At 44.1% G+C, this 13784-nt stretch overlaps 1 protein-coding gene across 1 annotated transcript in view; it reads right to left on the bottom strand.

Annotated features, from left to right (window-relative positions):
- The window catches only part of LOC111965325 (histone RNA hairpin-binding protein), a 30164-nt gene extending 16662 nt beyond the window's left edge, over positions 1 to 13502 (bottom strand). Inside the window, exons 1-2 of the mRNA XM_023989431.2 lie at positions 13323 to 13502; positions 12409 to 12549 (exon numbers count right to left, since the gene is read on the bottom strand). Coding sequence (XP_023845199.1) covers positions 12409 to 12549; positions 13323 to 13381 — 200 coding nt within the window. The 5' untranslated portion in view covers positions 13382 to 13502. The remainder of the gene's footprint in view (positions 1 to 12408; positions 12550 to 13322) is intronic.
- Between the last annotated feature and the right edge of the window lie 282 nt (positions 13503 to 13784).

Here is a 13784-nt window from a genome sequence, read left to right as displayed (position 1 = left end):
ACTTATGTCATGCAATAAAATGCAAATTAATTACTTAAAAATCATACAATGTGATTTTCTGGATTTTTGTTTTAGATTCCGTCTCTCACAGTTGACGTGTACCTATGATACAAATTACAGACCTCTACATGCTTTGTAAGTAGGAAAACCTGCAAAATCGGCAGTGTATCAAATACTTCTTCTCCCCACTGTATATATATATACACACACACAGTGGGTTTGCGAAAGTATTCACCCCCCTTGGCATTTTTCCTATTTTGTTGCCTTACAACCTGGAATTAAAATTGATTTCTGGGGAGTTTGAATCATTTGATTTACACAACATGCCTACCACTTTGAAGATGCAAAATATTTTATTGTGAAACAAGAAATAAGACCAAAAAAAATAACTTGAGCGTGCATAACTATTCACCCCCCCCAAAGTGAATACTTTGAAGAGCCAACTTTTGCAGCAAGTACAGCTGCAAGTCTCTTGGGGTATGTCTCTATAAGCTTGGCACATCTAGCCACTGGGATTTTTTCCCATTCTTCAAGGCAAAACTGCTCCAGCTCTTTCAGGTTGGATGGGTTCTGCTTGTGTACAGCAATCTGTAAGTCATACCACAGATTCTCAATTGGATTGAGGTCTGTGCTTTGATTATGCCATTCCAAGACATTTAAATGTTTCTCCTTAAACCACTCGAGTGTTGCTTTAGCAGTATGCTTAGGGTCATTGTCCTGCTGGAAGGTGAAACTCCACCCTAGTCTCAAATCTCTGGAAGACTTAAACAGGTTTCCCCTCAATAATTTCCCTGTATTTAGCACCATCCATCATTCCTTCAATTCTGACCAGTTTCCCAGTCCCTGCCAATGAAAAACATCCCAACAGCATGATGCTACCACCACCATGCTTCACTGTGGGGATGGTGTTCTCGGGTGATGTGAGGTGTTGGGTTTGCGCCAGACATAGCGTTTTCCTTGATGGCTAAAAAGTTACATTTTAGTCTCATCTGACCAGAGTACCTTCTTCCATATGTTTGTGGAGTCTCCCACATGCCTTTTGGCAAGCACCAAACGTGTTTGCTTATTTTCTTCTTAAACAATGGCTTTTTTCTGGCCACTCTTCCGTAAAGCCCAACTCTGTGGAGTGTACGGCTTAAAGTGGTCCTATGGATAGATACTCCAATCTCCTTTGGAGTGGCTCAGGTAGTGCAGCTCATCCAGGATGGCACATTAATGCGAGCTGTGGCAAGAAGGTTTGCTGTGTCTGTCAGCGTAGTGTCCAGAGCATGGAGGCGCTACCAGGAGACAGGCCAGTACATCAGGAGACGTGGAGGAGGCCGTAGGAGGGCAACAACCCAGCAGCAGGACCGCTACCTCCGCCTTTGTGCAAGGAGGAGCAGGAGGAGCACTGCCAGAGCCCTGCAAAATGACCTCCAGCAGGCCACAAATGTGCACTACCTGAGCCACTTGTGTGGGTTGTAGACTCCGTCTCATGCTACCACTAGAGTGAGAGCACCGCCAGCATTCAAAAGTGACCAAAACATCAGCCAGGAAGCATAGGAATTAGGAATGAGAAGTTGTCTGTGGTCACCACCTGCAGAATCACTCTTTATTGGGGGTATCTTGCTAATTGCCTATAATTTCCACCTTTTGTCTATTCCATTTGCACAACAGCATGTGAAATTTATTGTCAATCAGTGTTGCTTCCTAAGTGGACAGTTTGATTTCACAGAAGTGTGATTGACTTGGAGTTACATTGTGATGTTTAAGTGTTCCCTTTATTTTTTTGAGCAGTGTATATATATTTATTACAGTTTTCTTTTATAACATTGAGTGTTGATTGAATATATCTGGTAGTTTTTACCCATGGAGTTGAAGGACTGATGGCAAGTCTGCTTGTTTGGTTAGCAAGATGGCTAGCTAGCTGGCAAATTTTTGCATTTAAAAAGGATACTTCAGATTTTGGCAATGAACTTAAACCTACTTCCCCAGAGACAGATTCACTTGTAGATACCATTTTTATGTCTGTCCAGTATGATAGAAATTAGAGGTAGTTTTACGAGGCAATGCTAACTTCCTTCCGACTGGACAGTCATAAAAATGGTATCCACGTTGTCGGACTAAGGGAAAAAGCCCTCATTGCCAAAATCCCGAAGTATCCCTTTAAAAAGATGCATCTCACTCAGCACCGGCTTCTTGATCAATGACGCCTGACAGCAATGTGGACATGGAAGAGAGCTCGTAGTGAGGATGGTGGATATAATTTGTTTTAATGTACATTTCGTACAATTCTACACATTTTGCCAAGGGGCAAAGAGAAAATGTTGCAGTTTTAAAGGCCCAGTGCAGTAAAAAAAAACACGTGACTTTCCTGTGTTTTTATATACAGTGCATTCAGAAAACATTCAGAACCCCAGATTTTTTCCACATTTTGTTATGTTACATATTTGCTTTTCATTGATTAAATCGATTTTTTCCCCTCAATCTGCACACAATACCCCACAATGACAAAGAAAAAAGTGACATTTTTGCAAATGTATTAAAAATAAAACCGGAAATATCACATTTACATAAGTATTCACATCCTTTACTCAGTCGCGAGTTGGCCGCGATTACAGCCTCGAGTCTTCTTGGGTATGACGTTACAAGCTTGGCACACCTGTATTTGGGGAGTTTCTCCCATTATTCTCTGCAGATCCTCTCAAACTCTGTCAGGTTGGATGGGGAGCGTCGCTGCACAGCTATTTTCAGTTCTTTCCAGAGATGTTGATTTGGTTCTAGTCCGGGCCACTCAAGGACATTCAGAGACTTGTACCGAAGCCACTCCTGCATTGTCTAGGCTGTGTGCTTAGGGTTGTTGTCCTGTTGGAAGGTGAACCTTCACCCCAGTCTGAGATCCTGAGTGCTCTGGAGCAGGTTTTCATCAATGATCTCTGTACTTGGCTCCGTTCATCTTTGCCTCAATCCTGACTAGTCTCTCTGTTAGAGTGACCATCGGGTTCTTGGTCACCTCCCTGACCAAGGTCTTTCTTCCCGATTGCTCAGATTGGCCAGGCAGCCAGCTCTAGGGAGAGTCTTGGTGGTTCCATACTTCTTCCATTTAAGAATGATGGAGGCCACTGTGTTCTTTGGGACCTTCAATGCTGCAGAATCTTTTTGGTACCTTTACCCAGATCTGTGCCTCGACAAAATCCTGTCTCGGATCTCTACGGGCAATTCCTTCGACCTCATGTCTTGGATTTTCCTCTGACATGCATGGTCAACTGCGGGACCTTATATAGACAGGTATGTGCCTTTCCAAATCATGTCCAATCAATTGAATTTACCACAGGTGGACTCCAATCAAGTTGTAGAAAAAAAACATGTCTAAAAACCTGTTTTCACTTTGTCATTTTGGGGTATTGTGTGTAGATTGCTGAGGAGTTTATTTAATCAATTTTAGAATGAGGCTGTAACAAAGAAAAATGTGGAAAAGGTCAAGGGGTCTGAATACTTTCCGAAGGCACTATATCTACGCGCGTGCACACACTATGAGGTTTGAATAAATACTGTGTAATTGTGAACACGATAATGCCATTTAAGTGTAAGAGCTGTTTGAAAAGACCACCTGCAATTTGGCCTTCCATGGTGATAGAAGTAGTTAATAGACCAATAAGGAAGAGAGTTCCAAACCTCTCTGCCAACAACAGCTAATTATCAGTTTTCACCTCCCCACTCAGACCACTCCCAGACAGTCCTAGCAAAATTCTTGCTTGAGAAATTGCTCTTTGCTAAGAAGCCATTTGTTTATTTTTTTATCATTTTAAAATGTTAAACAATCACAGTAAGGTACTTAATTGTTTCCCAGAAATAAGAGATCAAAACAGCTGCATGGACTTTTACAGCAAGTTTTCTGCAATTCTACCCATTTTGCCAAGTGTGCGCTACAAGTTATTTGTGGAGGAGTACAAAGGCCGGGCTACAGAAAGGCTGAGCTGAGAATGACATTAGGTTCAGCAAGCCAACTGCACCACCATCGATCATCTGGCATCACCATCAAACAATCCTACTCCAGTGGGTTGCCAAAAGCACCAGTCTCCGCCATGAGCAAGGAACTCTCCAAATATGGCTTCATCACCATAACGTCAGTTTTGTTAATATACCTAATTGTTAATACTTTTTTCCCCTTCATCTGTAAGCCTATACTGCAAATCCGCTTTTAGCTGTTAATGTGTAGTTTACAAGATTAAATCAACTAAAGTTCAATGAGCCACCTCCCCAGAAGAACTCTGATTTGTCTCAAAATACCTGAAAATGGCAGATGTTTCAAGTTTCAATGTCACATGCACAAGTACAGCGAAATGCCTTTCTTGCAAATTCAAAGCCCAACAATGGAATAATCAACAACAATGTATTACTAGGAAAAAAAACAAAGAAAAAAAAAAACAAGAGAAATAAGAAACAAAGTAAGCATTCTATATACAGGAAATATTTAAAAAGTCAGTTCCAATACCATATTTCAGGGATGCAACCTGGTGAGGGCCCAAAAAGGTGCAACTTTTTTTCTCCCACTGAAACATGAAAAAAAATCCTGCTAGGGGGAAATGCAGGTTAACTAATTAAACAAAGAAAATGACCTACATGATCGGTCTCTGTGTGTAAAATAAAGAGTGGTTAATGTGAACCTAACTCACAGCTAAAAAAAAATTAAAGAATGCAATCTGATGTTATTTGTTGCCTAGACTTTACTGTAAATTACACTCAAGTCTTGAGAAAAAAACAATACACTAATATTGCAGTTAGGCATGACAGCCTTTATAATAGAAGGCTTGTGACCACAAAACATCTTAAAGTATAAATAGAATGAAACAAACAGACATTCTATTTTTGCTTTATTATAGTGGCCACTATAGTAGACATCAATCACACAAGGCTACATGTGTGCAAAAACAACATTCACCAAGTAAAACATTTCAATAATCCCTCCTCACGCACACAAGTGTTACTGTCAAGTTCAACACAAAAGCAATATCTTTGGGATACACTGCACATTATTACATTGTACACTTTCTGCCTGTGGACATCTGTTCTACAATGTGCCAGCAGAGCATGATACCCTTTGTTGGCATAATTGATCTCTTTCAGGCAGAGAGTACATCTGGCATATCCCTTTTTATCCACTATATTGAAAAAGTGAGAAAGAGGGAAGTGTGTGGTGTTCCTTTCACCTCTATAGTGGCATCCAGTTTAAGCCAGGCCCAGCTACAGCTACACTTGTTTAACAAGCAACGCCTCATTTTCACCTAATTCTCTCATTTTGAAAATTAACCAAATACCGTAGAGGGAAAACATTACTGTTAGTTCATTAGCTAGTTAACATTTCACACAGATTGCCAGGCTTCAGTAAGCAACTAACATGTTATAACTTGAAGAACGGCAATACTATAGAGAATTGGTTAGGTAACTAACGTTAGCTCATCTGATGTCATAACGTTAGCTAGCTACCTGGCTACCCCTACCAACAGCTCTGCACCCCCCCAGCAACTTTTCCAAGCCCCCCCCCCCTTCTCCTTTACCCAAATCCAGATAGCTGAAGTTCTGAAAGAGCTGCAAAATCTGGATCCCTACAAATCAGCTGGGCTAGACAATCTAGACCCTCTAAAATTATCCGCTGAAATTGTTGCAACCTCTATTACTAGCCTGTCCTACCTCTTGTATCGTCTGAGATCCCTAAAGATTGGAAAGCTGCCGCGGTCATCCCCCACTTCAAAGGAGGAGACACTCTAGACCCAGACTGTTACAGACCTATTTCCATCCTGCCCAGCCTTTCTAAAGTCTTCGAAGGCCAAGTTAACAAACAGATCACCGACCATTTTGAATCCCACCGTACCTTCTCCGCTGTGCAATCTAGTTTCCGAGCTGGTCATGGGTGCACCTCAGCCACGCTCAAGGTCCTAAGCGATATCATAACTGCCATAGATAAGACAGTACTGTGCAGCCGTTTGTCAACCTGGCCAAGGCTTTCGACTGTCAATCACCGTGGGTCCCTGTGTCAAATCAGAGGGCCTGTTGTCCAGACCTCTGACAGTCTATGGGGGTGCCACAGGGTTCAATTCTCAGGCCGAATCTTTTCTCTGTATATATCAACGATGTCACTCTTGCTGCTGGTGATTCTCTGATCCACCTCTATGCAGACGACACCATTCTGTATACATCTGGCCCTTCTCTGGACACTTAACAAACCTCCAAACGAGCTTCAATGCCATAACACTCCTTTCGTGGCCTCCAACTGCTCTTAAATGCTAGTAAAACTAAATGCATGCTCTTCAACCGATTGCTGCCCGCACCTGCCCGCCCGACTAGCATCACTACTCTAGACGGTTCTGACTTAGAATATGTGAACAACTACAAATAACTAGGTGTCTGGTTAGACTGTAAACTCAGACGTACATTATGCATCTCCAATCCAAAATTAAAATCTAGAACCGGCTTCCTATTTCACAATAAAGCCTCCTTCACTAATGCTGCCAAACATACCCTTGTACAACTGACTATCCTACCGATGCTTGACTTCGGCTATGTCATTTACAAAGTAGCCTCCAACATTCTACTCAGCAAACTGGATGCAGTCTATCACAGTGCCATCCGTTTTGTCACCAAAGCCCCATATACTACCCACCACTGCGACCTGTATGCTCTCGTTGGCTGGCCCTCGCTACATATTCGTCGCCAAACCCACTGGCTCCAGGTCATCTATACGTTTCTGCTAGGTAAAGCCCCGCCTTATGTCAGCTCACTGGCCACCATAGCAACACCCACCCGCAGAACGCGCTCCAGCAGGTATATTTCACTGGTCATCCCCAAAGCCAACACTGCCAATGACTGGAACGACTTGCAAAAAAAAAATTATAATCACTGAAGCTGGAGTCTTGTATCTCCCTTTCTAACTTTAAGCATCAGCTGTCAGCACTACCGATCACTGTTCCTGTACACAGCCTATCTGTAAATAGCACACCCAACTACCTCATCCCCATATTATAATTTTTTTTGCACCCCAGTATCTCTACTTGCACATCATCATCTACACATCTTTCACTCCAGTGTTAATGCTAAATTGTAATTATTTCGCCACTATGGCCTATTTATTTATTTATTTATTTTTATTTTTTTATTTCACCTTTATTTAACCAGGTAGGCTAGTTGAGAACAAGTTCTCATTTGCAACTGCGACCTGGCCAAGAACTAAAGCATAGCAGTGTGAACAGACAACACAGAGTTACACATGGAGTAAACAATAAACAAGTCAATAACATGGTAGAAAGAAAAAAAAAAGAATCTATATACAATGTGTGCAAAAGGCATGAGAGGCAATAAATCGAATAATTCAATTTACAAGATTAACACTGGAGTGATAATCATCAGATGATCATGTGCAAGAAGAGATACTGGTGTGCAAAAGAGCAGAAAAGTAAATAAATAAAAGACGATATGGGGGTGAGGTAGGTAAATTGGGTGGTAGTACTAAGATGGACTATGTACAGCGCCATGCAGGTTAGCTGCTCGGATAGCAGATAATATGTTGAGGGAGATAAAAGTCTCCAACTTCAAGATTTTTGCAATTCGTTCAGTCGCAGGCAGCAGAGAACTGGAAGGAAAGGCGTCCAAATGAGGTTTTGGCTTTAGGGATGATCAGTGAGATACACCTGCTGGAGCGCGTGCTGCGGGTGGGTGTAGCCATCGTGACCAGTGAACTGAGATAAGGCGGCACTTTACCTAGCATAGCCTTGTAGATGACTGGAGCCATGGTCTGACACGACGACATGTAGCGAGGGCCAGCCGATAGCGGCTGGTCGAGGTGCGTGTGCTTTTAGACAAAACGAATGGCACTGTGATAAACTGCATCAGTGTGCTGAGTAAGAGTATGGAAGCTATTTTGTAGATGACATCGCCGAAGTCGAGGATCGGTAGGATAGTCAGTTTTACTAGGGTAAGTTTGGCGGCGTGAGTGAAGGAGGCTTTGTTGCGGAATAGAAGCCGATTGTTTTGATTTTGGATTGATGTTTGATATGAGTCTGAAGGAGAGTTTGCAGTCTAGCGACACCTAGGTACTTATAGATGTCCACATATTCTAGGTCGGAACCGTCCAGGGTGGTGTAGCAGTCGGGCGTGCGGGTGCAGGCAGCGAACGGTTGAAAAGCATGCATTTGGGTTTTACTACACGTATAAGAGCTGGAGGCCACGGAAGGAGTGTTGTATGGCATTGAAGCTCGTTTGGAGGTATGAATGCAAGTGTCCAGAGGGGCCGAAGTATATAGAATGGTGTCGTCTGCGTAGAGAGGATCAGGGAATCGCCCGCAGCAAGGCAACATCATTGATGTACGAGCAAAGAGTCGGCCCGAGAATGAACCCTGTGGTACCACCCCATAGAGACTGCCAGAGGACCGGACAACATGCCCTCCGATTTGACACACTGAACTCTGCTGCAAAGTAGTTGGTGAACCGGCAAGGCAGTCATTAGAAAAACCGAGGCTACTGAGTCTGCGATAAGAATATGGATTGACATGAGTCGAAAGCCTTGGCCAGGTCGATGAAGACGGCTCGCACAGTAATGTCTTTTATCGATGGCGGTTATGATATCGTTTATACCTTGAGCGTCGAGGTGCTGACCCGTGACCGGCTCGGAAACCGGATTGCACAGCGGAGAAGGTACAGTGGGTTCGAGATGGTCAGCTGATCTGTTTGTTGACTTGGCTTTCGAAGACCTTAGATAGGCAGGGCAGGATGGATATAGGTCTGTAACAGTTTGGGTCCAGGGTGTCTCCCCCTTTGAAGAGGGGATGACCGCGGCAGCTTTCCAATCCTTGGGATCTCAGATGATACGAAGGAGAGGGTTGAACAGGCTGGTAATAGGGGGTGCGACAATGGCGGCGGACAGTTTCAGAAATAGGGGGTGCAGATTGTCAAGCCCAGCTGATTTGTATGGGTCCAGGTTTTCCAGCTCTTTCAGAATATCTGCTATCTGGATTTGGGTAAAGGAGAAGCTGGGGTGGCTTGGGCGAGTAGCAGGCGGGGGGGCGGGGCTGTTGGCCAAGGTTGGAGTCGCCAGGAGGAAGGCATGGCCAGCCATTGAGAAATGCTTGTTGAAGTCTTCGATTATCACGGATTTATCGGTGTGACCGTGTTACCTAGCCTCAGTGCAGTGGGCAGCTGGGAGGAGGTGCTCTTGTTCTCCATGGACTTTACAGTATCCCAGAACTTTTTGGAGTTAGAGCTACAGGATGCACAATTTCTGCTTGAAAAAGCTGGCCTTGCTTTCCTGACTGACTGCGTGTATTGGTTCCTGACTTCCCTGAACAGTTGCATATCGCGGGGGCTCTTCGATGCTATTGCAGTTCGCCACAGGATGTTTTTTGTGCTGGTCGAGGGCAGTCAGGTTTGGAGTGAACCAAGGGATATATCTGTTCTTGGTTCTGCATTTTTTGAACGGAGCATGCTTGTCTAATATGGTGAGGAAGTAACTTTTAAAGAATGACCAGGCATCCTCAACTGACGGGATGAGGTCAATATCCTTCCAGGGTCCGGGCCATGTCGATTAGAAAGGCCTGCTTGCAGAAGTGTTTAGGGAGCGTTTGACAGTGATGAGGGGTGTGCGTTTGACCGCGGACCCGTGGCGGATACAGGCAATGAGGCAGTGATCGCTGAGATCTTGATTGAAGACAGCAGAGGTGTATTTGGAGGGCAGGTTGGTCAGGATAATGTTCTATTAGGGTGCCCATGTTTACGGATTTAGGGTTGTACCTGGTGGTTCCTTGATGATTTGTGTGAGATTGAGGGCATCAAGCTTGGATTGTAGGACTGCCGGGGTGTTAAGCTATCCCAGTTTAGGTCACCTAACAGAACAAACTCTGAAGCTAGATGGGGAGCGATCAATTCACAGATGGTGTCCAGGGCACAGCTGGGAGCTGAGGGGGGTCGGTAGCAGGCGGCAACAGTGAGAGACTTATTTCTGGAGGATACATTTTTAAAATTAGAAGTTCGAAACTGTTGGGCATAGACCTGGAAAGTATGAAAAGAACTTTGCAGGCTATCTCTGCAGTAGATTGCAACTCCTCCCCCTTTGGCAGTTCTTCTTGACGGAAAGTGTTATAGTTGGTATAGAAATCCCAGAATTTTTGTGGCCTTCCTAAGCGCAGGATTCGGACACGGCAAGGACATCAGGGTTGGCAGAGTGTGCTAAAAGCGGTGAGTAAGGCAAACTTAGGGAGGAGGCTTCTGATGTTGACATGCATGAGGCCAAGGCTTTTTCGATCACAGAAGTCAACAAATGAGGGTGACTGGGGACATGCAGGGCCTGGGTTTACCTCCACATCACCCGAGGAACAGAGAGTAGTAAGATGAGGGTGCGGCTAAAGGCTATCAAAACTGGTCGCCTAGAGCGTTGGGACAAAGAATAAAAGGAGCAGATTTATGGGCGTGGTAGAATAGATTCTGGGCATAATGTGCAGACAGGGGTATGGTGGGGCCGGGTTACAGCGGAGGCAAGCCCAGGCACTGGGTGATGATAAGAGAGGTTGTATCTCTGGACATGCTGGTCTCAATGGGTGAGGTCACCGGCATGTGTGGGGGGTGGGACAAAGGATATACAGAGGTACGGAGAGTGGAACTACGGGGTCCATTGCAAACCAAAAACAATGATATGATAACTAGCCTGAACAACAGTATGCAAGGCATATTGATATTTGAGAGAGACATACAGTAAGGCATAAAGTGATTGCAGGTCTTGATTGGGAGAGCTAGCTAAAACACAGGTAAGATAACAGCAGCAATAACAGGGTGCTAGTCTAACACAGCAAACAACAGGTAAAAATGGGCGACGACTAGGCAGAGAGGGTCGGAATTAACTACACACAGATCCTGAGTTAAAGCACAGAGCCGACAGATAAAACACAAATAAACAGAATGGAGTACCGTGAATTAATGGACAGTCAAGCATGCATCAGCTATGTAGCCAAGTGATCATAGTGTCCAGGGGGCAGCCGTAGATGGAGCAGGGAGGCCTCCACTAAGCTAGCACGCGGCGTTTAAAGTTAGTAGCCCGGGGGGAGGTCTGCTCAGACGGAGGGGGTCTGCTCAGACGTGGTCGTGTCGACAGAGAATCCAAGCCGGATGGCGGTGGCGAAAGAGAGGTTGTGAATTGTAGAATTGTGTTTGCTAACTGGTGCTAGCTTCGTGGCAGTGGCGCTAGCTGCGCTAGCTGCAAGCTAGCTGTGAGGATCAGAAGTAGTGGCTCAGGGATTACGGCAGGAATCCGGCGTTGTTGTCGAGAGACAGTCCGATGCTGGTAAATTGGTGAGTAATATCCAGGCTAATAACAGGGCTGGTGTCTGTGCAGAAGGTAAAAGCTACTAGCAGCGGCAAAAAAAATGGCTAAATTAGCTTGTACTGATTTAGACCAGTTGTGATGGATTGGCAGGGCTCTGTGTCGGCAAAAAAAGGTCCAGTCCAATTGGCAAAAGAGGTATTGTAGCCCAAGAATTCGCTGGTAGACCTCTTTCGGCTAGCCGGCAGATGGGCCTAGCTCGAGGCTAGCTCAAGGCTAACTGGTGCTTGCTTCGGGACAGAGGCGTTAGCCAGCAGTAGCTACTCGGTTGCAGTTAGCTAGCTGCGATGATCCGGTGTAATTGTCCAGAGCTTGCGTCAGGAATCCGGTGATGTGGTGGAGAAAATCAGTCTGATATGCTCTGGGTTGATATCGCGCAATAAACTGGTTGATATCAGCTGTTAARCTGGCTGGTGTCCGAGCTGAAGGTGAAGACCGCTAGCCGTGGCTAACAGTTACTACTAGCTAGTAGCTAGTTAGCTGGCTAGCTGCTGATGGAGTTTCCAGTTATAACGTATARAAATAGCAGATCCGTATCACATTGGGTGAGGCGGGTTGCGGGAAAGTATATTTAGATCATAGGTGGAAAGTGAGATWAAAAATATATACGAAAAAAAAAAGACGAAACCGGCTATTTACATGGGACAAAGACAAACACACGTCCGACTGCCACGCCATCTTGGATGTCCCTTACCTCCCTAACCTTACTACATTTGCACACACTGTACATAGATTGTTCTATTGTGTTATTGACTGTAAGTTTGTTTACCCCATGTGTAACTCTGTTGTTGTTGTTGTCGCACTACTTTGCTTCATCTTGGCCAGGTCACAGTTGTAAATGAAAACTTGTTCTCAACTGGCCTACCTGGTTAAATAAAGGTGGAAATTCGATCCAAGATACTTAACAATGCTAACAATACTTGTTCCACCACCTCAAACTTTCCAAATTCCAATTGTTTTTCAGTTCCAGCTCATGAAGTATGCTTCATCACCTTCTCACCCCTGTCTCCCTGGTCAGGCTTCTCACCTACCTAAAGTGATTGAATTCACATGGAATGACCCCTTACCTAACAGGTCTGATATCAGCATGTCTGAGGTTGACATTACTCTTCTTCAGATCACTGGTGGAGTCCATGTCCTCATTTGATCTCATACTGCCATCAGCTACACGTTTCCGGTAGTTATACCGCTTCAAAGGGCCCCTATTCCTAGAAACAATGAAACACAGATCAACAAGACTGAACGATCATACAACCTTTCAGTTACTAGTCCAATGCTCTAACCACTAGGCTACCAGCCGACCAGCCGCCCTTTGTTGTAATTGACTCTTATAAAATCACTAGACTCAACAGTGGAGAGACAATAGTAGCTATGTCAAGTTACACTTCGTTACCTTGTTGTGATGCTTCAAACATAATGTTTACTACAATAGGTGCTTCGGAGCCGCATAGTATGAGCGCGAATTGGTACGCTACCTAGCTTAATATAGCAAGTTAACTAGCTACAGTAGCTACTAAAGTTATCTAGCCATTGTTGCATTCAAACGATAAAGACATTTGAAGGGGAAACAGTTATAAAGTTGGCAAGCTAGCTAGCTGAACAAACAATGCAATGGTTTGCAAATGCCCATCTATTTAGCTACCGAGTCATGCTAAGTTAGCTAGCTGGTTAGTAATGTTAACTAACGTTAACACCTGTTCAAAATATTGGCAAGATGTCTAGCATGCACCCCGTAGCCAATACCATTGTCTTATAAACATGCACAACAGTAACGTTAATGCAATAAATGCTAATCAATTTCTTACGCGGTAACATTAGCTGGAAAACGTAACTAGCAAAGAACATTTAGCTAGCCAGCACCAGTGTTCTTGATTTCGCGTGAGTAAGGAGAAGACTAGTGCGAGAGAAATCTAACTGGCAAAATGTCTTACTAAATAATTTTTTATATATAAAGTACCCTTACAAAATCATGACAACTCACCTATTTTCATCTCCGTTATATTCAGCGTCAGTTCGTCTAGACTTGTGACGAAAAGACATTTGCTGCTGCTGCTGCTGCTGCTGCTTCTTCTTCTGCTTCTTCTTCTTCTTCTTCTTCTTCTGCTGCTTCTTCTTCGATGGGGTTTAACGGCGATTGGCATCCAATGTCAATGGAGCATTACCGACTCCAGCTGGACGGGGTATTAAATAAGAACTTTTAAAAAACATTCCGGGAAAGGGGTAAAATAATATCATACAAAATAAAACACGTAAGCTAAAAACCATAAAAAAAGAATAAAACAGTCACACTTCTTCAATCACAGTCCACTCCAAAATGCATCCCTACACAGGCTCAGGGGCCTGTGATGGGGCTACATTAACAGACAGAATTTCTTGCACTGCCTTGGCTGTAAAATCACTAAGACCCCAAAAACGTTCAGTGGCATTCACAATGATTCCAATT

The sequence above is a fragment of the Salvelinus sp. IW2-2015 genome, linkage group LG6.1, assembly GCF_002910315.2.
Source record: "Salvelinus sp. IW2-2015 linkage group LG6.1, ASM291031v2, whole genome shotgun sequence".
Lineage (NCBI taxonomy): Eukaryota > Metazoa > Chordata > Actinopteri > Salmoniformes > Salmonidae > Salvelinus > Salvelinus sp. IW2-2015.
This window is presented reverse-complemented; position numbering and strand designations above follow the sequence as displayed.